The sequence below is a fragment of the Ammodytes marinus genome (genome assembly GCF_949987685.1).
Source record: "Ammodytes marinus genome assembly, chromosome: 8".
Taxonomy (NCBI): Eukaryota; Metazoa; Chordata; class Actinopteri; order Uranoscopiformes; family Ammodytidae; genus Ammodytes; species Ammodytes marinus.
The window spans coordinates 14,662,817-14,688,403 of record NC_137212.1 but is presented as its reverse complement, the minus strand read 5'-3'; the positions used below and the strand labels follow the sequence as shown (position 1 = coordinate 14,688,403).

General features: G+C 39.4%; 2 protein-coding genes across 2 annotated transcripts in view; one reads left to right on the top strand and one right to left on the bottom strand.

Moving 5' to 3' along the window:
* The window catches only part of psmd1 (proteasome 26S subunit, non-ATPase 1), a 44,133-nt gene that overhangs the window by 5,078 nt on the left and 13,468 nt on the right, over positions 1–25,587 (top strand). The window contains exons 7-19 of the mRNA XM_080032532.1: positions 1,869–2,095; positions 3,090–3,150; positions 3,261–3,389; positions 3,551–3,639; positions 3,754–3,832; positions 3,926–4,099; positions 4,354–4,465; positions 4,865–5,061; positions 5,432–5,527; positions 6,273–6,337; positions 17,833–17,947; positions 22,665–22,781; positions 24,845–24,947. Of these exons, the coding sequence (XP_079888658.1) occupies positions 1,869–2,095; positions 3,090–3,150; positions 3,261–3,389; positions 3,551–3,639; positions 3,754–3,832; positions 3,926–4,099; positions 4,354–4,465; positions 4,865–5,061; positions 5,432–5,527; positions 6,273–6,337; positions 17,833–17,947; positions 22,665–22,781; positions 24,845–24,947 (1,564 nt within the window). The remainder of the gene's footprint in view (positions 1–1,868; positions 2,096–3,089; positions 3,151–3,260; positions 3,390–3,550; positions 3,640–3,753; positions 3,833–3,925; positions 4,100–4,353; positions 4,466–4,864; positions 5,062–5,431; positions 5,528–6,272; positions 6,338–17,832; positions 17,948–22,664; positions 22,782–24,844; positions 24,948–25,587) is intronic.
* Positions 8,488–12,920, bottom strand: htr2b (5-hydroxytryptamine (serotonin) receptor 2B, G protein-coupled; the record flags this gene model as incomplete). The annotated part of the gene is made up of 3 exons (XM_080033313.1): positions 8,488–9,446; positions 10,037–10,237; positions 12,659–12,920. 3 exons carry the CDS (start codon positions 12,918–12,920, stop codon positions 8,488–8,490), a joined length of 1,422 nt encoding a protein of 473 aa, XP_079889439.1.

Here is a 25,587-nt window from a genome sequence, read left to right as displayed (position 1 = left end):
TACCATGAGACATATTTAAAGCTTTTGGTGCGAGTCCACAGTAAAACAAACAAAAAAAACATCTGACCGGACAAAATTGGTATCGGCAGCTTAGACTCTTTGTCAAAATTGCGATCAGTGCACCCAATTATTTTTTCTACATTTATCGCTGTACACTAGGATATAATATTGAAAATATTATTGTGAATCTCACATGAGACGATGCTAGGTAATGAGAGCAAAATGCAATGTAAAAATAAACATTTTATTTCTGGCTCTTTAAAAAATCTGTCTGGCTGGTCAATTGTTTTCATTTGCCAGCAACATTGTGAAGTGGAATGAAAATGAAACGTGATTTAAATATTTTTTTTTTTATTAAGAAAAAACAAAGTGTGTCGTGGAAAAGTATTCAGCCCCCTGAGTCAATGCTTTGTAGAACCACCTATCGCTGCCATTACAGCTGCAAATCTATTGGAGTATTTCTCTACCAGCTTTGCACATCTACCGACTGATATATTTTGTCCATTCTTCTTTGCAAAATAGCTCAAGGTTCAGATTCAGCATCAGATTGGATGGAGAGCATCTGTCAACAGCAATTTTCAAGTCTTTCTCAATTGTTTTTAGGTCTGGACTTTGACTGGGCCGTTCTAACACATGAATATGCTTTGATTTAAACCATTTAATAGTAGATCTGGTTGTATGTTTAGGGTAGTTTTCCTTCTGGAAGGTGAACCTACACCCAGTCTCAAGTCTTTAGCAGATTCTAACAGGTTTTCTGCCCTTTATTTGGCTCCATCTATCTTGCCATCAACTCTAACCAGCTTCCCTGTACCTGCTGAAGAAAAGCATCCCCATAGCATGATGCTGCCACCACCATGTTTCACTGTGGTGATGGTGTATATAGGGTGGTTTGTAGTGTTAGTTTCCCCCAAACATTGCATTTTCCATTCAGGCCAAAAAACTTCATGTTTGGTCTCATCTGACTATGCATGGCTTTTGGCAAGGGTTGGACGAAGGTGCTCTGGTCAGAAGAGACCAAAATTAAAGATGTTGGCCTTAATGCAAAATGCAATGTGTGGTGGAAAACTAACACTGCACATCACCCTATACACACCATCCCCACCATGAAACATGGTGGTGGCAGCATCATGCTATGGGGATGCTTTTCTTCAGCAGGTACAGGAAAGCTGGTTAGAGTTGATGGGAAGATGGATGGAGCCAAATACAGGGCAGAAAACCTGGAAGAGTCTGCAAAATACTTGGTGTAGGTTCACCTTCCAGAAGGTCAACTACCCTAAATATACAGCCAGATTTAAAATGGAATGGTTTAAATCAAAGCATAGGCATGTGTTAGAATGGCTCAGTCAGTCCAGACATAAAAACAATTGAGAATATTGAGAAAGACTTGAAAATTGCTGTTGACAGACGCTCTCCATCCAATCTGATGCTGAATCTGTAGTTCGAGCTATTTTGCAAAGAAAAATGGGCAATAAATATCAGTCTGTAGATGTGCAAAGCTGGTAGAGAAATACTGCAATAGATTTGCAGCGATAGGTGGTTCTACAAAGCATTGGGCTGAATACTTTTGCACGCCACACTTTTCAGTTTATTTATGAAAAAAATGTAAAACCACATTTCATTTTCATTCCACTTCACAATGATGTGCCACTTTGTGTTGGTGTATCACATAAAATCCCAATAAAATCAATTTATGTATGTGGTTGTAATGTGACGTTTAGAAAATTTCAAGGGGTATGAATACTTTTGCAAGCCACTGTATCTTGATCATATGTATTTCTCTACTGTCACCGATTTTGGATTTTCCAAAAACTCGATATTAACCTTCACCTTCCCCCTCCAATTATTATTTTTTATCCTCACCTCTCTAGTGCCTGATATTCCTGGATGACCCACAGGCTGTGAGTGACATCCTGGAAAAGCTTGTGAAGGAGGACAACCTTCTGATGGCCTATCAGATCTGCTTTGATCTGTATGAGAGTGCCAGCCAGCAGTTCCTCTCATCTGTCATCCAGAACTTACGGACCGTTGGAACACCTATCCCTGCAGTCCCTGGCTCTACAAACACAGGCACTGTGCCCACGCCAGACAAAGACAGGTGGGCAGGAGAAGAGATTAAGGACAAACACAAATTTTCGTGGCCGGAAATGGCTGAATCCGTTATGCTAGGTGGCGCTGTAGCCCTTTCAACAAGGGGGGTGTAGAGCCACGTCCGGTTCCTTTCCGGCAACAACACTATTTATTACGTCGTCTCCTTCCACTTCCTTGTGAAATCCCTGGCAGGGAACTCATGAGCAAGCGCAGAATGCAAACTCCGATATCCGATCCTGTATACATGCAGGTAGAATGCAGACTATGAGCAAGTTATCTAGGTGTTCTTATCCGACCTCGCTTGTCCGTTAATCTTCCGATTTGTGTGCGAAATAGATCGGATAAAGGGGTTTACATACATTTTAAAAGTCCCGTTGAGGTCTTATTTGTTTATTTACCCGATTATGATTCTGCATGTAACCGCACTGAGTAATATGTCTGTCTAGGCTTTCTCTGATCATACTAGTTAACAATTATATTTTCCAATCATGGAAGGAAAAGATTTATCTGAGTCTAAGTCCTCAGGCAATATGCACAATATTGTACATACCAGCAGAACATAAATTCAGACTATTGGGATTGAGCCCTCACGTTTTATTCTTTAGTGTGTATCTGTCTATCTATCTAAAAATGAATTAACATGATATTAAACATAAAGAGTTTTAATAAATAATTTCTATGTCCATTCAGCCTAGTACAGTGGCTATGGGAGACCTAAGGCTACCGTCTGTAACTGTACAAAGACTTAATTGAGTCATGAGGTACTTAGCTTTGTTGACATGATTCAACAATGACAAGCCCTTTTTGTGTGTGTGTGTGTGTGTGTGTGTGTGTGTGTGTGTGTGTGTGTGTGTGTGTGTGTGTGTGTGTGTGTGTGTGTGTGTGTGTGTGTGTGTGTGTGTGTGTGTGTGTGTGTGTGTGTGTGTGTGTGTGTGTGTGTGTGTGTGTGTGTGTGTGTGTGTGTGTGTGTGTGTGTGTGTGTGTGTGTGTGTGTGTTACAGTGACGCAATGGAGACAGATGACAAGGCGGGCAGCTCCCCTGCTGGAAAGCCAGCAGAAACTGTAAGATCTTGGATTGTTTTGTACTTTTGTAGAAACATGTGCCTTTCATGTTGAGAGCAACGTTGATTTGATTCACTGATCTAATTACTGTTTCTCTTTGTTTATTGTAGAAAGATGAGCCAAAAGACCAGAACGCCAAGATGATCAAAATCCTTAGTGGGGAGATGGCCATTGAGCTGCACTTGCAATTCCTAATCCGAAATAACAACACAGACTTAATGATCCTCAAAAACACGAAGGTAATTTAACCTAGCTACAAGATGAATATCTTGGAGACCATTGATGTATAAACTATTGTTCACACAGTTAGATAATCAGCAGATTGTGCTAAGTCACTGAATTTGCAGTTACTGCTTCCTCGTAAGCCTTAACATATTTTTTCTCTTCTCTGTTACTCCAGGATGCAGTTCGAAATTCGGTGTGCCACACAGCCACAGTAATAGCCAACTCTTTCATGCACACAGGAACCACAAGTGACCAATTCCTCAGGTATTTATGCCACAAAAACGGAAACATAAAATTTCATATATTTCGTAAAGAAGTTGAGAAACATATTATTTACCATAAGACATTCACAGCAAAGTTGTTGTTTAACCTCCTCAGAGAAAACTTGGAATGGCTTGCAAGAGCCACCAATTGGGCGAAGTTCACAGCAACAGCAAGTCTGGGAGTCATCCACAAGGTACATTTATGCCACAATAATGATAAAAAAAAAATGCAAATCAGAAATGTACTGAATTTTTTTTCAGATTCAACATACCATGCTGTGTTTCAGGGTCATGAGAAAGAGGCTCTCCAGTTAATGGCCACCTACCTGCCCAAAGATACCTCCCCTGGCTCGGCCTACCAGGAGGGAGGAGGCTTGTACGCCCTGGGACTCATTCATGCCAACCATGGCGGGGACATCATTGACTACCTGCTCAGTCAGCTGAAGAACGCCAGCAATGATGCAAGTTATTTCACGTTTCCTTTTCAATTCTGGGGCGTTATTAAATATAGACTTGAATGTGAAGCACAACATAATTCCTTGAAAGAAGAGAATCATCTGTTTTAAACTAAATTTATAAAATGAATTGATATAATATCTAAAGCCTTAGTTCGTAGTTTCTAGCCGAGATCACAAGTGAGTTTCACTGTCAGTTGGTTGGTTAATGTTTCTTTGTTCTATCTGTGATGGTCTGTTTTTCTTATCCTGTTTTACAGATTGTCCGTCATGGTGGTGCCCTTGGCCTTGGTTTGGCTGCGTTGGGTACTGCCAGACAGGATGTTTATGACCTCCTGAAGTCCAATCTGTACCAGGATGATGCTGTTACTGGTGTGTAGCACTTGAACAAAATCTCAAATCAGAGAGGTTTTCGGGATTGCAGCATGGCTAAGCCGTTTTTGGTCCTCACGACTCCGCTTACTCAAACCCATAACCTTTTTAATGGGAATTTAAAAATCGTCCTGATCTTATCTTGCACATTTACATTACGCTGCATGGAAATAATAAAACGTGCTGTTAACGAACGATTGATGAAAAACTTGAATGACAACTGTGTTTGATTGATGTTTTGCTATACAGACGCAAAAAGATGACTGTTATGAATATTATTGTTACCATTTGTATCATATGTTGTACCTTTTAGTTCTATACATAACTAAATATCTGCTGTTTTTTTTAAAAGAAAAACCAAAAAACAATCCATGCTGACAACATCATGTAACCCATTAGGTGAAGCTGCAGGCCTGGCACTGGGTCTGGTCATGCTGGGCTCCAAGTCGGCCCAGGCCATCGAGGACATGGTCGGCTATGCTCAGGAGACGCAGCACGAGAAGATCTTGCGTGGTCTGGCAGTGGGAATTGCTCTGGTCATGTATGGGCGCATGGAGGAAGCTGATGCCCTCATTGAAAGCCTATGTAGAGATAAAGTAAGACTGAAAACCCATTAGAAAGCATATCATGTACACCATGAGTATAGGGATGCTTTATTTTCCAACGATAATCCTTTTTTTAGATGCCTGCAGCGCATCCATATTGTAACATGATTCATATACAATAATATCTAGTGAGACAGAAGTGTTGAGGGTATTAAATACATCTGTGTTATCTTAACTACGTCATTGCTCCCCTGTACTCATACACTTGTATGTGTTTTGTATTGTATGTCACACATGAGGCCCCCATGAGGGATCCTTCTTCGATAGCTATATGTGGGAAATGATTTAAACTATGTTGATGGTAGTTGTGAATGCAGACACGAAGTCTCAAAGCTCTGCTTTCCTTCACTGTCTTTGATAGGACCCCATCCTGCGGCGCTCTGGTATGTACACGGTGGGCATGGCCTACTGCGGTTCTGGGAACAACAAGGCCATCAGACGCCTGCTCCATGTCGCTGTGAGTGTTTCCCGTTTGGCCTTCTTCACAACTCGACATTTTACTGGTGGGGGAAGACAGGTTTATCATGCTGGCAGAGACGCAGATGACAACAGCCTTAACTGTAGCTGGCATCACATTCAGCTTTAATGTAGTACATCAGTGTTTTCCCATTTTTGCCTGAAGCCCTGCTTAGGTTCTAAATGCATTTGCTCTAATCTTTTTTTCAAACCAATTATTTTGAACCACCTGAAGTCACTGTAGTGCTAGTCTCGCAAAGCCAGACCAAACTACAGCAAGTAGTATGGTCTGGAAGCACTCTGTTTAGAGCCGTCTATTCGGGGGGAAACTGGGCTGGCCTGTTTTTATTTCTTTAAACCAATCACAATCATCTACGGCGGGGCTAACCCCGGGAAGCAGCCAATGGAGGCGTAGCGTTGTTTGCCGACGCCAGCGCTTAATAGACGCTGGCGGAAGTGGTCAAGCCAGACTACTGTAGTGCTAACATAGTAACACCTCAATATTACAAGAAAAGTTGAGATTTTTGTGTAAGTGCCATCATTGTGCTTAAATGAACAAATGGATCTCACTCAAAGGTGTGAAGAACTTGTTGTCCTGTAGGTGGCACCTTTATACAAGCTAAAGTTATTAGATGATGTGATTGCTGAACGTATTCCTCCATACTGTGAGCTATAAGGGTAGGCTAGGCTTAGGTGAGCCTTGGTATCTGCTTTGGTTGTTTGACTGTTTTTCTCATCTTAATTAGGTGAGTGACGTGAATGATGACGTCAGAAGGGCTGCTGTCGAGTCCATTGGCTTCATCTTGTTCAGGTAAGGACCAGACTTAATTTTTTGAGCTATCAACACTCTGTTTACTTACTTTACATACAAGAGACCTTAATATTTAAGTCATTTCTCTGCCCCCACATGAACACACACCACTCAAGACAAATTCATACAATGCATTAGTGTAGTTCAGCTAATTTGTTTGACAAAATAAACTGTTCTGTAGAGAACTTAAATAAGACAATTACGTCTGAATTGGACTCAGTTGTTACAATATTTAGTGTATTTTCCTGGGTTGTCTGTTGATCTTAAATATGACGATAAATTATTTATTGTTTCCTACTTACCGTATAAAATCTAAATCTCTCAAACAACTCACTAGGACCAGTGAAAACATTGCCACGTCAAAAACCATTGGTGATGATACATGTTCAATAGACCATATAGAATAATTTTATTTCGAATTACATTTATTATCTTCCCTTTGGTGTGATCCAATTTTTTTTTTTAGTTAAGATGCACTATTGTCTAGAATTTTAAATTATTTCTTGGTCATCGTAGGTTTTCCTCTGAGGAATCTGGATGTTCTTGTTATTATCACACACATTTTCTTCCCTGGCTTTTTTAAAAGATTCATCACTCATGTCAATTTGCAAATCAGAAACCAGAACTGTGTCAAACAGACACCAGTGTACAAATATTAAGGTGTAAATTTTTAAGCCCGAAAAAGGCTTTGCGACATTCTGCGTGATCAGTTGGCTGCTGGATAAACTTAGTGTAAATCTTTACTGTGTTTAGAAAGACCTCTGAACCAGAACAATTCAATTGGCTTCCTCTTCTCCAACATCCTTTCCTAATGGCTCAAAGATAATGGCTCAAAGACATGCACACAAGGAGGAGAGCTTTAAATTCAAACTTCTTATGTCTCTGCTAATCTTAAATATTCAACAGAGTTCCTGTTTGTTAGAAATGAGACAGTCTGTTTAGTAATTAATAAAACAGTAAAACACTCCAACAACTCTCATACCAAGCTTGTGGAGCCCTGTGAAAATCCCATATTTCTCGCCACTGTGATCAAACACTGTGTAGTTTGTTAACAAGGATTTAGGCCGTTTAAACTATTATGCATTTGGATGTCTGCAGTATTTTTTGCTTACATGCGACAAACTGCCATTGTTAAGCATTAAGGGAGTGTAAAAAAAAATACTATTGAGTACACTGTTCTATGCTGTCCTTACTTGCCGTTATACTGGTATTTGCTACTTATGCATGAGGCTGTCTGTGCTGTTGTGCTTTGGTCAATGCTGGTTCATGAAAAAGGACACTTGTCTTTCTATTAAAAATAAAGCAGCATAAGACTGTTGACATCATCTTTAAAATGGCATGAATGCCTACACTTGGTGCAGTATTCTTTCATGTCAGCAACAAACAGAAATATTTAATTAAACACATTTTCTTTTCAATTTAACCTGGAGTATGTTCTTTCCTATTTACAGTCTTTATTTGAAAAATATTTTTTTAAATATCAGAACATCAGTCTGAAATACACATACAATAGTGCTTCCAAAGGTCCAGCAAATACATTTAAGCATCATTTCAAGAGTGCAATGCATTATGTGTCTGTTGCAGAATAGATTAGAAAGTTAGAGTTGTGTTTGTCTTTTAACAAATTATAAGCACGTGGTCTGAGATAGTTTGCAGCATAATCAGATAGCCCAAGTTGAACAGATCAGCGTAGGAATATAGTTTAAACTCAACTGCATTGATTCACAGAGTTTCCAGACAATCATGTCTTCATTCCTCACATTTGTCTGATAGCCTGAGAATTCTCTTCTCGTATCCTATGAACTGTGTTGCTGTTTATGGAGGATTCCCATTGTATATTTACATACACTGTAAGTGTTTAACTTAAGGTTGAGAAGTAGCATTTTATGTGCGTGAAATTATCATAATAAAAAATATTGCCTTGTTTTGCTTTTGTTAGAAAAACATTACAGATGTAAACAGCATCAGAAAACAGGTTAGATTGTATTGTTATATAGTGTACAGTTAGTACTGACATTAAATTATTTGTCTGCAAAATTGAGAGATCAGCAGATTCCAATTCAGCATTTTAAATATTTGCTGTGGGACAAGCCTTTTTCTTTAAAGAGATAAGTGCTCCATTTTTTAATCTGATCCATTGTCAGGCATCTCTATACACAGCTTACATGTTCCTCATGCTTACCCCCTTCATCTTCAGTCAGAAGCATTGTGTCTAACATAACACCACTGCATGTCTGTAAAGGTGCTTGTCGGCACCTCAGTGGACTTTGGTAGCCAACTGCTCCAATGCCATTCTTCATTCCCCGCTTCATGAACAGTTTAGAGTTTTCTGCCATGGAAGATCTGAATGAAATCCGTGTAAGGGTCCGATCTGAAATTGATGCCCTTGGGTGCCTCCCTGGCCCGTGACTTGCAAGGCTTTTGTAATTACAAGTCATGTAACGAGCAAACGCTTGCCTGAAAGTTTTATTGAACAGGGTGTAAACCAACGGGTTGATACCTGATGACACATAACCCACCCAAACAAAGATCTCCATTAGGCGGCCAATTACAAGACCATCACAGCTGGTGCATAGCACAGACGTGACATTAGTAATGAAGAAAGGGCACCACATGACTACGAACAGGAGGAATACAATGCCTAGCACCTTAGAGGCACGCTGCTCATTGCTCAGAGTCTGCATTGACTTCTTTCCCATTGTTGACATTCTCCGAAAGGACATTTCGTCTCCTGTATGAGAGTCTGTTGTGCCTGTATTTGGTTTTTCTTGCAACCTCGGAAGTCTGCTGTTCAGCATGGTCAGTTTCTCAGCTTCAGGTGGACTCGCAGCCTGTTCCATTTGAAAAACTGTGGCAACTGTTGGGTAGCAAAAGCGCTGAGATACCCTTGACCTGAGCAAATACACCTTCTTGCGCAACACCTGGACAGTAAGTAGATAGATGACCATCATGATGGTCAGAGGGATGAAGAATGCCACCAACGAGCCAAACTTTATAAAGTCCTTGAAGGTGTCTGGTTTCAGCAGGCATGTGTGGTTACTGTTAAAGGTGATGTTGTTGGGAATCTGGTGGTTTGAAAGCCCCTTAATAGGAATTGGTATTGCAATACCTGAAATGACAAAAAGTTCACATTTGCAATTATACTGTTTTTATTTGTAATATTTAGGAACATTTAGCGAATGTCATTTTTAATTTAATACAAATGAATTGGTAATAGAACCGGTTTTATGAAAGAAAACTGTCTGGAATAACAATGCAAGTTCTGATTGCAGGATTTATTTATTTATTTACTTTTAATCGGGTAAACTCATTAGCCCTGGTCTGCCATGATCCCTCTTAAACTGAGCACCAGTATGCAGTCATGGTTAAAGATCTTCTGCTGTCAGCAGAGTGAATCTCTCCCTTCATTCTGTCTGATCTCCTGGCTTTGGTCATATAGTGAAGCTTTTTATGCATATTCCGTTAAATTTCTCTTTGGACATTAAGTTTAAATGTTGCTGATAATGTGTGATGCAACTCTCCCAGCCCCTCAACCAACTGACCTCCTTTCCAAATACACTGTAGCTGACAGTTGTGCTGTTCATTTGCTTTTATTACATCATTAAATATTTCTGGTAGTAAAGCAGAATACTAAAGCTTTGTACAATTTGGATTAAGAAAATTTAGTTGAGTTTAGGAAATCTGTATTGATATACTTACAAATGGATATGAGCCACACCAGTGCAATTTTCACCATTGCTTTGGCTCTGGATTTGTACTGGCTGTGTTGGATTGGCTTTTTGATGGCAATGTAGCGATCCAGTGAAATGGCGCATAGGTGCATGATGGACGCGGTAGAAAACAGCACATCGAGGAAGAGCCAAATGGGGCAGAGGGGCTCCGGAAGAGGCCAGTCTGAGTCTGAAGAGAAGACAAATAAATTAGTCCATTAAGACGATAACAACTTGCAGTTGTTGTATTTTTTGTTTTGTATATAATTTGTACATTGCTTATGTCACTTTACAATTGGTATCTCCCTATAATATTCTCATGTTGTATAACCCATTCTCATTCCAAAAAGAACTGGTCTTGCATTCTATCTGTTACGGGAGATGTACCACAATGGCAAGGGATCAGAAGTAGCCCTCATGCAAAAGATTGGTGTTTGTTTATCTCAGCGACGAATGGCTTTACTGGAAAAAAACAGGGGTTCACTGACTGTTTATGGAGCTAAAAGCTCTTTATGTAGTTGTGCTGGAGACTATGCTCAACAGTAGTGTTTATTTTCAGTTCCAGGCATAAAATTGGCAAGTAATTGTACTGGCTGATGTTCCACTACACATTAACATTGCAAAAGACTGTTGTTGGAAATATTCCTTTTTATATAATTTTCTTTTCTTATGCCACTCTCCCCTTCTTCTCCTTGCACCACTTTCTTGTCAATCTTGGGTGAAATTTTAAAATTAGGAAGGATTAAAAAATATGTTTTATTGAATTAACATAATTATCAACAGTAGGTACTTGTGTTTACATCGTGCATTTGAGAGCATAGAGCAAGGAAAGGAGATCTTTAGTTTTCATGGTTTTCTTTAGAAAATGTCTTCATTCAAATATAGTGCAGACTTTTTGAAAGAAATGGGCTCAAGTTATCAAAGAAAAACAAGTCTGTATATTTGTGGTTTCTGATCCTCCCGAGATATGTCAGGCTACTGAAAACATACATGCTACTGTTGAATTATTTTTGTAGTTTTTTTCTTTTTGTGTATTTTTCTCTCCAAAAACTCATATAAGAATATAGCACATTGGCTTAGTACAAAAGAAAAGAGAAGACATTATAGAGGGTAGAATAGGCATATTTCATACGAGTCAGCAGTGTAATGTGTTGAGAGATGATAATTTGCAGGTCTCAAAAAAAATCTTGATAGTTTGTCATGCAGTGCTATAATTTAAGTTTACAACAGTGTATGTTTCAAGGTGTTCCCTGCATACTTTTAATTCATCTGCCCAGCAGATGTGGAACATGCAGTCCTTACAGGTGCAGCTGTAATCCAGTCACATTCTTGTCTTCAACTTTCAGGTTTAAATGTATGCTTCTTGAACTTTGAATTTGAATGCTGTGTGGCCTCACAAGTAACTTCATATTTTATCTAAACCCATCACGTCTCTTCAAACCACTTGGTAGAATGTTTTATCAGGCTTTGGGAAGTGTTTGCTGCAACCCTGTAGAGCAGCGATGTTTGCTGGTATTCAATGGTATTGACTTTTTCTTGTTTAAGGATACTTTTTGTACTGGTGTCTTTTCTTTAATACAACGTATCTAAAATATATGAAGGATTCTATTCAATACAAGACCCAGTTAGTGAAGTTCAGAAAGTGTGGTTCGACTGGCAAAATGCAAGTCAACTCAGCTGATTACTCAAATCACCGACTTTAAGGAGGCAACCATAGTATTTATTTACCATTTTTTACTTTTAAATAGAATTCAATCATTTCAAAAACTTTCTTAGTAATAGTAGATTATTCGCATGGCCGTGATTATTGTAGCCTCTGCATTAAGAAGAAATATAAAATATCAGCGCCTGTGACACATTTGACTTGCAAAGGCCTTTCTCATCTCATGCAAAAATGTATTGTTGAGAGGCAAGACTACAGATGTCACACTATGCTGTATTCTAGTGTGTGTGAGACATAATTATGATCTGGGTAATTGTTCTTCAATTACTTGTGAATTTATGCTTGTTTTTGTAGTTATATAAAAACATAGAAGTCTTAATCTTTTCCTATGTATCTGTATTCACACAGCACTGTCACTGGACTTAAATAATGTTGTTTTCACTAGCATTTATTCCTAGGGGTAATGATCCTCTAGACCAGTTGTTCAGTCAAAGCAATGCAATGGTACCATACCACTGCCAGAGGAAGTCGGCTGTTTATTGTCCATCATCAGAGAATAATTTGCTTACAGATAGTCGCGATAGTATCTAGTGTTGCTCATAAACTATTTTTATCCTCCCTTTGCAAACCACAAGTATGCTGGCCTATTTTGTTCTTTTTAGATTAGTGAGACTAGTAACAGAATACAATTTTTCAAACCTGTTTCATGCTGTTTCAAACCTGTCATCGTAGTTAAAAACATTTAAAACCTTATTCTATAAGGGTAATGTCATTATCATTTGGTTCAACAGTTCATCAGCATGACGTCAAGGAACGTATCTGGGCATTGAGCAAGGACATGTTTCTCCCAGTAGGGTCAAGTATTTATGTTTTTTATTTCACGGGCTTCTTTCAAAGATAAGACAGACTATTAGGTTTTCAAAATACAAGGGCCGATGCTAAACTTACTGTAGAGAACAGTGATGAGGGCAATGGGCATCACTAGAAGTCCCACCAACAGATCAGCCACAGCAAGCGACATCAGAAAGTAGTTGGTGGCGTTCTGTAGCTTCCTTTCGAGTGACACAGCGAGAATGACCAGGATGTTTCCTCCAATAGTGGGTATGATGACCAGGACAATAAGCAGGGCAGCCCATTTCAGTTCAAGCCCAGGCGCTTCTCCTGGCTGTGAGTTGTTCGCCTCATGCGGAGCTGCGACTCCGTGAGACATGGTGCTGCAGACGTTACAGCAGGTCTTAGCGTGGGTCGGGGCTTTGATGTTTCTGGTGAGGTACACTCGGCCAGCATGGTCACTGGGTCCCACAGGCAAGAACACAGGGTAGTGCAGGGTCAGTGCACAGGATGCTTCATCCCTTGTGCGGTGTAAACTCCCAAAGGAATAGAATAGAGGATCCACTGCTTGGAGGGGTAGAAGACAAAAAAAGATCCAACAATGTGAAATCCAATTCTGACAATAATCCCAACACGATTAGTACTTCCACAATGATGTTTTGGCAGGGGTCCTCACATTCCCAGGCTGTTGACACTTATCCACCTAAAAGAACAAATGGGTCTGTTTAAGGGACAGCGGTTTCTTGTGACTCACTTGCATCAATTTGTCTACATGATGGCATAATCATGAGACGTTTATAGTTACAAATGTAGAGAGTCTTTCCTGTGTGGTTACCATTATCGTTCCACATTATGGTTAAGAATTTTCCAAGCTGGAAAATGTATAACGAAAAATAGTTCCTTTACGCAAATCATAAGTTTTGATGAAAAATGGTGTGTTATGTGCATTGATTCTGATATTTAAATATGGACAAAACAGAGGTTAGGCATTAAAAGGATTTAAAATAAATAAATAAAAAATCTCCCATATGGTTTTAGACAAATGATAGATGATTTGCCTCACCAGTGAAAGTCTAAACCTATTGTACTTAAGTCTACAAATATGTACACACCTATGATTGCCATGAAATCTAACTTGATATGTTAATAAAGAAAAGTGTTTTTGAATTTGAAGTTTCTTACCTGCTCCTGATGGTAACGTCTGTTGTACATTTACATTCCTCATTGACGTTTCAACTCTTGGGAGTATTTTTCCACGCTGCTGCGTCTTCACTTTCATAAACACTAAAGCAATGTATTTGTGCCGGGAGAACGCGCAGCTTAAAAGCCAGTGCATTTCAATCTTTGCCAACTTCTTGTTTTAATATATATTTTTTTTATACTCCACCGTCTCATCTTTTTATTTCCACCCTCCCCAAATAAAAACGTGACAGCGACTGCCCTCCCTCAGCGGCAAGAACCTAAATCTGTCTTTGTCTGAAGCAGTCCATGATGTGGAATTTGTTTCGCTTCCACATGTTGGAGGAACCCCCAGTCTCTGCCTCGCATCACCTACCGCGATCACAGGTTTAAAACTTTCAGATGTTGTGGCTACTCTTCCTCCATCCCGTTCCCTCTCGCTGTCTCGTCCTCAGGCTGTGATCCGCTTGAAACTCTCTCGTCTTGTTCGCACTCTCACTCTTCCACTCCCTCCCCTCCCTCTCCTCCGTCTTGCCCATTAGTCAGACTCTGTACAAAACAGATGAATGTCTTCGTGCTGGCGACTTGCCAGTGGTTCTGGGAGGTAATTTCCCTCAACACAGCCGCCCCACTGTTTATATTTGTCACTTTCTGTTCTCTCCCCCCATTTCAAGCAAGCACTGGTAGGGGAGGTAGTAGTCTGTTTGAAGGTGCATTTATAAGAATAAAAAATAAAGGCTTTTTATTTCTTAGTTTAATTTAAATTCGATCCCATTTTTTTTCTTATGAAATTTAAACCCTATTTGTTTTTTCCTTTTTGATCTCCCTGCCTTAACAAGCTGAAATGTGTTTTCTCTAAGTATGCTCTCATTGCAATTTTTAAATACATGGCAATAAGCACTCAGTGTACCGTTACCAGATTATTAATTTCACAAGGTATTTCTTATCTTCCCAACAAAATGTATATTATGTTCTTCAGAAAATTTGCATAATTTAAAAAAAAGTTCCCTTGTTGCTGCTTACGGCTTCTCTTTGCCATAGATTGATTGATATTTAATTGAGTTTAAGTGTTCTTTATAAAAGCCATGCAGCCTCTCGGCTTGTTAAATACAACATTGTCCAGGTACTTTCATGATTTATTTAGCCGACTGGTTGTAACTGACAGGAAGCAAGCTAATTAAATCTGTTCTCTTGCAATGCAAGTGCATTAGTAACTGCCATAATCACATTTCACGTGGCAAAATCCATTTTTAATTTGTTGAGCTAAGCTCTATTCCTGCCTCTCTCACTGACCTTTTCAATGTGCGTTTTACTTCCAAGGGCATTGCCTGGGACCTGTAGACAGAGGGAGTAATTAAGTAGCAGCTGTAACAGCCTCTTGACACTCGCACCATAATAAATGTGAGGCATGCACATATGTTTATACAGTACATTAACCCGTTGAGTAAAAGCCTTAGACATTTTTGAAACCCTAAGTACATTTTTTTTTTGGCATGTATGACCAATAAATACTTAAAGTGCATATTGTGTACAGGGGTTTGACTACCTTGTGAACAGCTGAAGGGCCCATTGTATTTAAAGGACCACGTATGCTATGGTTAACTTTTTCAGAACAATTACTAATGGATTTTTTTATATTCAAATGTCTGCATCAGGCAGAATGTGTTGTGTGCAAGCCTTGGCGAGCGTTTACTTAACATTTCTCTTCTCATCTCTTTGATTTTCTAAAGCATTTCTGTTTATCCTGGGGTTTTCAAAACAGACATTGGGAGTATGTTTAAGTGTGGCCTGAAATACCAACGTCGTTGCTTCACTGCCCTTTCAGACTAAACAAATGCTGAATATCGATTTATCCTTTCCACCCGACTTCTTCCATTTTGCCAGTTGTTGTACATAATTAGTCTATCTTTTACTTTGAAAAGGTTGAAATGGGCTATTGACTATACTAGTAGGAAAAGCCAAAGGAAAGTTCTCAAGTTTTTCTTCAAACTACCATATTCCCCAATCGATATTAAGCCTTAGCATGAATTATGCTATAACTATTGCAAAAAAAGACTTGAAGTTTTGATGGCCAGGTTCATGCTTTTTTCATCCTATAGACCAGTGGTTCTCAATTATTTTCTGTCATGCCCCCCCCCAGGGGACAGAAATGTTCACGCCCCCCCTAAATTGAAATACTATTGAGAACCTGCTATTATTTATTTCTGTACAAAACCAATGTATGAGTTTCTGGCACGAGCATTCTGCATACCATCACCTTATTATCAAATTAGATAACAAAAATTAGCTGAGATAACTTCTGCAGCAAAACAATTCAAAGTTCAGTTTATTAGCTCAATTTGTAACATTTAAACAAGACTGCTCAGTCTGTGTGAATCTCAGGACAGAGAAACAAGAGCAAATGATTCACTGAGGTTTGCATTTCATTCAAAACATTTTTAAACTGTAAACATAGTTAAGGTGGTGTTTTTTTTTAAATTATTATAGGCCAATAGGCCTTCTGTGATGCGATAACCAATAATTCATTAATGTTATTATTAGTCTACTTGCTTGATTTCTTTTTAAATATCCTACAGAGACACTTCGAGACACATGTGGACATTTATTTACTGCAAATCGCAGCCTTTCGCGCGGATATGACCATACACAAGCACACATCGCACTTGCTAGCACTACACAAAAAAAAAATTTGGTCAGTTGGAAATCAAGGCAGCCCGCGCCCCCCAACCCCCCCCCCCCCCTTGACAACTCACGGCGCACCCCCCCCCCCCCCCCCAGGTGGGCGCGCCCCACCATTTGAGAAGCACTCCTATAGACATTCAAAGACAAGTATTGGAGAGTTGACCAGCTCAAGACACTTTTATTTATGTCACCCAATATCACTAATCTTCCTCTACAGGCATCACAGTTCGCATCCAAGTATGGATTGTTGGGCATCATCAGACTACCAGGATAAACTAAATTTGGTCCATGTAGGTGAATTTGAAAGGCGATTCAGATCTCGCCATTTGTGATCTCATGCAGTGTTTTTAGCTTTAATTCCAAACAGACCATCGGAGATCTTGTTTTGAAAACATGCCGATGTACAGGACTAAACACAAAACCCACTTGGAAGCTTCTACTGATTTAGACAAAATATTTTTCAGGACTTTGAGGCAATTTATTGGTTCAAATCAGATGCAGGCTTAACCCAAATCCTTTCAGTGTCCCTTCCTTATTGTGAACATTTAGGCAGTACTATTAATTGTGTGTTGAATGGAGTGGGAGTGACTCAGACATCTTGGCCTCTTTCTATACATTTAATGCACTATTTAAGGGTCAAGATAATATAACTGTAGATCTGGCAACAATGCATTTAGTTTGTACTCTTACTTACCATGCTGTGTTTGAACTTTTGTTTGATTCCTGTTATTTGGTTCAATCCAATAAAATCCAAGCTAGTAAAAGCTGTCTTTGCTAAAGCTGTAAAGTCCTTTTTTATATTCAGTGTGTTATCACTATTTAAATGTTTTTTTTCTCAGTATTATGACTTTTTTTAAGTTGTTTAATTTGTTAATGTGGTTTCACTGGTAAAATAATCAAACTAAAACCAGTTGGTTTAAAAGCTGAGGGCCAAGCTAAGCTATGTGATTACCCTTATTTTCCTCTCTTTTATCCAATTAATGAGCTTTTAGTTCTGTGTACAGACCATCGGTCACTGACAGAGATGTGTGCTACTGATTATGAAGCTGGCATCTTTACTGAAGACTCTAAATGGGGGGACTTTGGTCTTATCTTTCCTCATTTTTGACTTTACTCCCAATGGCATTTTGCAGCAGGCCAAACCTTTCTGTGAAATTCAAAGGCACCAAATTATCTCTACAATCGACTCAGCTTATAAACACCAATGTTTGCATGGGAATTGTCAGATAAAATTCTTGGTTGTAAAACCAATTACTACTCTTTTCAGTGTGCCTGCAGGAATGCAGCACAGTGTTTGTTTGTGTGTACATGTATATATTTGTATGATCATTACCTAAGGTTTCAGTTCAATATGCATCTTTAATAGTTCACTTCAAGTGCCTCTTCTCGACTCTCGACTTGCTCTTAATAAATCTGTCTCTTTTTTTCAGGACCCCTGAGCAGTGTCCCAGCGTGGTGTCTCTTCTGTCTGAGAGCTACAACCCTCATGTGCGTTGTGGAGCTGCCATGGCTCTGGGCATCTGCTGTGCCGGATCAGGCAACAAGGTGAGTGCCTCCCCCCTAATCTGCCTTCTTTTTTTCTAGGGCCAGAGCGATTTATCGGCCGGCCGATCATATCGGCCGATTATCGCATATATTGGAATTATCGGCTTCGGTCGTTTTTTTGCCGATTTTTTTTTTTTTTTTTTTTTTTTTCAAGCAATCATGTGTGAAATGTATTGCTGCCCTGGAGGTAGCCTAATTGAATAGCATTAATGCTATAGCCTATTTACAGCAGCAGCAGGTGTGTTGTCATACATTGGATTAATCTACACTTGACAGTTCCCCCTGCAACCAATAGCAGAGGCATTGGTCATCGCTTGACAGTTAATAATAATAATAATAATTTATATGGTGCTTTTTTGGAGGTCATTCAAAGACACTTTACATCATAGAGAATCATACATGTAGAAAAAGAAAACAAAATACAGAAAACATTAAAATAAGGTTTGAAGTGGAGTCAGTTGTCATTATGCTTCCTTAAAGAGGTGAGTTTTGAGCATAGATAGTAAATAATATGGATGTAGCATCCGGGCTGACCTCAGTTATTCACACGGCATCCAACAATCCTGGTTTGTGCGCGTCGCCATTTTGTGAGGGGGAGGGAGATAGCTGACGTATACCTCCGAGGCAAAGTGAAGGACAACGGGCGGAGAGCTGTCACTCAAAAGATCGCGCCAATACATTTTAGCCTCCGATAAAATAAAAACTTGCGTGGTCCGAAAAAATTCACCCCCCTCAGTGTTGTCATGGAGATATGACCTAAACATACAGACAAAAATGGTTTTGTGGACCAGGCTGTAAATAGGTTTAATAAGACTTTGAAAACAGCCTGTTTTACAAGTGAATCAATGAAAAATGGCTCAGTCTAGTTACCACCCCCCTAGTGGCACTTCCGGTTACTACAGTTGTGGTCACTTCCTTATTGGATGCTGTTAAAAATCGCTGAGGTTGGGGCTTGGTTTTGAGTTGACTTTTGAATTAGTTTATTGAGTCTGAGATGCTGATGTTTGGGGGGGAGGGAGTTCCAGAGGGTTGGGTGCAGTAAGATAAAATGCATAATGTCTGAATTTAGACATATTTGTTACACTTTATTTTTTTTAGACAATGCGTATTGCAATAAAGAAAAAGTTCCTGTACATATTTTCAACAGTAAAAGGTATATATATATATAGTATTTTTTTCAATATATATTTTGGAGATTTATTTTATTTTAATCGGCCGATTTAATCGTAATCGTACTTTCTCTGAAAATAATCGGCATCGGCACTCCAAAATCAATATCGGTCGGGCCCTATTTTTTTTCTTCTCTTTTCCTTTTCTAGTGTAGTTCAATGAAACTCTACAGTTTTTCAAAATAAGAGCCTACCAAAATGCGTAAAAATGAGTCTTAACTGCACAAGAACATACTCCTTCAGAAACCAATGGTCAAATAACTGAAATTAATATTCTGCGTATGGCTGTGTTAATAAAAACTTAGATTGTATTTTTCTTTTCTCAACAACCACAAAGGCCCCCTTGGCCCTGCTGCAGATATAGTTAGTTTTGTGTGCTTACTTGTTACTTGACTTAACACGTGTGTCACTGTTGTAAAGACTAACTAGGATTTTCCGTAAAGCAGCCAAATAGATGGCTCATCTTGTCAGGTATAACGGCCTCCACACACATCCTGCGTCTACCTCTGGAGCGCGTCGCGTTACCTTACTGCTGCCTCTCTCGGACTTTTCTCGGACACACATGCAACGTCTCAGCAGCTGCTGCTGCTGCAGCGCTGCTTCTAAAAGCCCTATCTTTCTACATAGAGTTTTCATAGATAATTCCCATTTAAAAATTAAGTTCTTTCATGTCATCTATGATGTATAACAATCTGGAACAAACTCCCAGAGAACTTGAGGTCTGCTGCAACTCTCAGTTCTTTTAAATCGAGTCTGAAGACTTTTTTGTTTCCTTTTTAACTTGCAATTTTCATTTTATTTGCTTTTTTTATTATGTTTTTAAATCGAGTTTTAATTTTTTTTTTGCTTCTTTTATTCGCTTTTAAATGTTTTATAATGTGTTTTATGTATTCTAATCTTGCCCCTGTAAAGCACTTTGAGTGGCCTTGTGTCTGAATTGTGCTATATAAATAAACTTGCCTTGCCTTGCCTTGCCTATATGATTTATATTGAGTCTGGACAGTAATCCGTGCGCCCCATTGCCATTTTTTTTCTTTTTTTTTGCCATATTTTCGCTTGTTGGAAGTTTTATTTTGAAGGGGACACACCAGGAAATGGTGAAACTACAGCGAAAGCTGCCAGTATGAAGTCAATATGACTCTCAGCAGAGTATTTCAAAAATCACTTTACTGATTTATACGGGAGAGAGAGAGGGGGGTGTGGTCGGGGAAGAAGAAGGCCGTAGACACAGAGCAACGGAAAACTGTTGCACTCATCATGATCTTTTTTATTTCTTCACTATATTGGATCTCTATATGTGTCATTTATCCAAAAATTAAATGCCAGAACTAATTGAAAATTAGGTTTTAAATCCCTCGGATTTTGATTGCACAATTAAATCGTGAAATAAAGGGATTATTTGCGTATACGACTGAGGGATGTTTTATTTTGAAATAAACACACCGGGTAAACGTGTAACTAGAGTGAATGCTGCTGGTATGACTGTCAGCAGAGTATTTCTCTATCAGTTAAAGCACAGAGACGCGAGAGAGACGCGCTGCTCTCAGAAAAAAAATAGGCGAGCCTCCTGAGGTGAAGGGGAGCGTCGCTGCAGACGTGCCTCCGACGCGCCTCAGCAGTGCGTCTGAGGTTGGATGTGTGCTCGCTCTACGTTGATTTCACAGTCTGTGACAAAAAGTCAGACGCAGACGCGAGGTAGACGCGCAGTAGAGGTAGGATGTGTGTGGGGGCCGTAATTATGTCACAACAACCAAAAAAAAAAGTTCAGTGGAGTCGGTGAGTAACGATGTGGTGGGTCACCTATTTGGAGCACGTTCCTTTGCCCTTATCTAATACACATTGGTATTTTTGCTGGACTGTTTTTCCTGATTGGTTTTAACAGTACAGCAGATGTGTCTTGACCTTTTTTCTATAGTTTGTTTTATTCAATAATAATGAAATCTTAAGACTTGGCTTGTTTTATGAATTGGATGGGATTATTGTTCACCAAGACATCTGTGAGAATGTAATGTTGAACACCAAACACTCTTGCAAGAACCTTTCAGTCTTTAAGAATACTGTCAAATTATAGTTTTACATGAAAATGGAAATTATATCGTGGTAAAGTATGTTCTGCACTATTCCATTTATTTACACAAGCTTCTAGCCCGTTTTTTAGCAGTACTAAATTGAAGATAATTTCAAATTCGAACCTGAAGAGAAACACTGTACATGGATTGAGAGGATTTAAAGCAACAACATTACGTGTCGACCTGCTCGGCTGATTGGGCCTGACAGTAAATACCCTCAATTAAACTCCCCGAAAACCTATCTGGAACAGGAAGCGGTCGACTGGTGTTGGCTTTACACTTTGACTTATCATCCCAGTACTTGGCTGTCTCAGCCAGCTGAGCCGAGAGCACTGATGAAACATGGTTTATTTTACCTCCACTGTCATCATCCTAGTTTGTTTCTCTTTCCTCTTTGGAGCTGACGCCTCCCTTTGAGTCTGGCGGTGTAGGTTACAACCATTACAGTTCAGCGCAGAGGAGAGGGCAAGAAATAAATGGATGGAAGAGGTGGTCGTCCCCCATTCATTCAGTGATCATGGGAGGAAATTGAAGAAGGGGGGAGGGGGTACTTGTCATTAGCTGTTAATCAGTTGTCCCCGGCAACCAGATATGGATGTCACTAATGTCATTAATTTGTGTGGTCTGGTTGCCTCTATTGATGATCCATTTCCTGTATTTACACAAATTAAAGTGCCCCTGTTTGACTTTTTTTTTCTGTAGGGAACTGGCAAAATATAAAATGTGAGCAAAGCATCAAATTGTCAATTTCATATGTGGTACAATCTGACCCAACTGGAGAAACGTCAGATATCAGTACTGAAGTACTGCAGCTATGCTAAATAATTACACGAGTCCATCGATGATACTTTTATTTTGCATATTTAAGCATAGCTACCTGCTTCATAAATACCTTCCATGTGCTCCTGAATGTGTTTGGGAGAGATACAAACATGTGTTTTATGAAATTGCTTGCTAACTATTGAAATATAGGGAATACAAAGGACATCTATCACTCACCATTTGTAACATTAAATTATGGTAACCATTTTGCCAATTTTAGCAACCCAATTACGCTTTTCTGCCCTCTGTGAAAGTCTTTGTCCTGACAAACTCTAGCCCAGTGCAGAGCTCTTCTTTCTGCAGCAAAGCTTTTGTTCCCACTTTATTTTATTTTTTTTTCATCCAATTGATCAAAGAGAGTTCTGTGAGTGGCCCTGAAAGATACAATTCTTTATCCACTTTATCTTCAATGAGCTGTTCGAAATGTGTACAGTGGAACATCGTTTGATTAACTTCTTAGTCCTTTTTGACATTAAATAGTAACTATTTCCACTCCAAATAATTAATATAATCCGCCATTCAATGCTAATCTAAATTGTCAATACATATGGCAGTAGAGGATTATTTAAAAGCCCCGTAAGGGTTTTGCTTAAAAGTATGTTTTTTAATTGTACTAGGCAACATTACCAACTTGCTGTTATGCCTTTCTCTCAACAGGAGGCCATCAATCTGCTGGAGCCCATGACCAATGACCCAGTGAATTATGTGCGACAGGGCGCGCTTATTGCCTCTGCCCTTATCATGATCCAGCAGACCGAAGTTACCTGTCCCAAGGTAAGTGCGAGCTGTTTGTGTTTGTCTTTGCCTTGTTTGTAAAAAGACATTTGCTAGCTTCTCAGTTATTATTTAGGACATTTGTTCACAGCCATGTGTGATAACATCCCCAATCGGTTTAATGTAGATCTTTTAAACATCTAGCATACCCTTCTAAACAGTAGAGAGATTTCCTTTTGAATGTGAACCAGTTTAGTTGTATGGAGAACAAGGAAACACTGCTCTGGTCTGGGAAATGACAAGATGGCTCAGTGCCTCTTTGAATCTGGTCATATACCTCTAAACCATATATTTTCGCTGAGTAAAGAGTGAACGCAAAAAAGGTGGAAGAGAAAAGACTTGACCAAAAGCAGAAGCCATTGGAAAACAATATCAGTGTCATGGAGGACTGGAGAGTGAGTCGCCCAGGCATAACTGCAGTCACTCACCCTCGGAGCACTAAATACTTTGAAAATGTGTCTGGCAACTCTTAAACATCTTTGACAAAGGCTCCTCATCTGCACAGAAACAGTCCTTAAAGCTCAAGGTTGTATGCAGGATTGCTCAAGAGGCGGTGTTTTTTCATAGAGTGGAATGTCAGAAGGTATTAAATCCTTGACTGTTTATTTCAGACTTCAGTCTTTGTATTTTCCAGTTGTGCTTCAAAGTTTGTTGACAGTAGGGATGGGGCCGATCCGATCCAGTATCGGTATCGGGTCCGATATGGCCGAAATCTGCGTATCGGATATCGGACTGACAGCTCCGATATTAAAATCCGATTTTTTTTTTTTTTTTTATAATTTTTTTTTTTTTTTTTTATTACTATGTAAGAGCGAACATGCGCCGACGTTCGGTGGAGGGAGAGAGGACATCACTTTATAATTTGACATACAGTACATATCAGTTTGTTAGCCAGTGAGCTAACCAAAGCTAATCCAAGTCAAGGAAGTGGAGAGGCTTGTGACAAATTCTACTATGTAAAATACAGCCAGAGAGAGAAAGACTGTTCAGACAAACAGACCACCACATATTCTAGTGGGACAGAAGTGATCATTGAGAAGGATTTCTGCCTTTAAGATAAACCTATATGCATTTGTGTATATTTATTGCTCTTTTAAATTAGAATTGCTTAAGCCTTCCTAGCCTAATACATAACATCACCACCAACGAAAAAATGTATAACAATTATGATATCGTATCGGTCAGTATCGGTATCGGCCGATATCCAAACCCCAGGTATCGGAATCGGATCGGAACTAAAAAAAGTGGATCGTCCCATCCCTAGTTGACAGAAGTCTTAGGCCTGTAGTTTTTGTGAGGTAAATTGATCCAAATTGGTCGATTTAACTACCCAGCCAGCACAGTGTTTACTCAAAGTTTTACTATATGTATCTCTATGGAGATATGCTGTTAGTGACGGGATTCCCACAGGTACTGCATCATCCTCATGGGTGGGTCTATGCTGATGTGTCTCTGTTATGAATATTTTACAGACAGCAGGAAGAAAATTTGACAAATGATATTACTACCTGTGACAGCCACATTCAAACATAGCTTCCCCTGTTGAGTCGTTGACAAGGAAGGGGGAGAAATGCAACCATACACTCAAATGAAGCCGCAGTGGAAAGCTAGGTTTACTTAAAGGTCTCTTGGTTCAGTATGTTGTATTCTCAAGACCTTAGGTTTAAATTAAATGTTTTGTTATTCAAATGTTGCTTTTTTGAAATGATATAACGCTGTTTTTTTTAATATATATAATTTAGTGGGTTCTCCAGAACAAGTTTCATGTATCATTCACAAAAACATGACTCCGACATTGAGTAGCAAAAGTTTCAACAAAAATCATTGTTGTAAATGAAGTTGATCTATGTTAAAGTTCGCATTGTGACAATTCTGTTGGCTTCAATATTTAATGTTAATGTTCAGAAAGCAAGTTGCCAGTCCACCATTATAATACACTCAAATATAGAGCAAGAGACCTGTCGCAAAGCCAAAGTGTCATAAAACAAATACGTTGTTGTTGTTGTCAAGCCAGCGATAATGTGATTTACATCAACATGTTTCCCTCCCCCTCATTATTTTAGGTGAACCAGTTCAGGCAGCTTTATTCCAAGGTGATCAACGACAAGCATGATGACGTTATGGCCAAGTTCGGCGCCATCTTGGCCCAGGGAATCCTCGATGCAGGTTAGTCTCCAAACAGCAGACATATTTACCTGTTTTATGGGGACAAGTTCTTGAAAATATGGTCCATTAACTGAAAAGATACTAGATTCCATTTCTCAGTAGGCAAGAGATCAAACAGGTATGTGATCCTGACGTCATCTGTGCCTTTACCCCACAGAGGGAAACGAAAATTCTTAATTTCACTGCAAAACAAGCGAGCTGCTCTAACTCTCTAATGTGGTTGTCCGTGTGTGTCTCTTAATTTGAGTTCCTTTTACGCCCAAGCAAACACAGAATAACCCTTTTCGGTTGACCACCCGTACACAGTGTTTCTGGAACAGATCATGCTAAGGTGCATTAGCGCCTGGCGGTCCTACCTCAGCGCTTCTCTGCTCTCAGCCATATGGCCTGTTGGTCTCCCTCTGGTGATTACTGTTTGTCTGATTGTCTCTGTGTTTGTGTGTCTGTGCGAGTGTTTGTGGACACAAGCAGTGTGTGTGTGTGTGTGTGTGTGTGAGAGAGTGAGTGAGGTCCTACAGAGCTGCACATTATCACATGGAGAGCTACACACTTGCACATCCATATTCCATATGTATACACAAACCCCTCAATGCAGGCAGGAGCAGAAACTCATTTTCTAACCCTAACATAAAGACCTTGT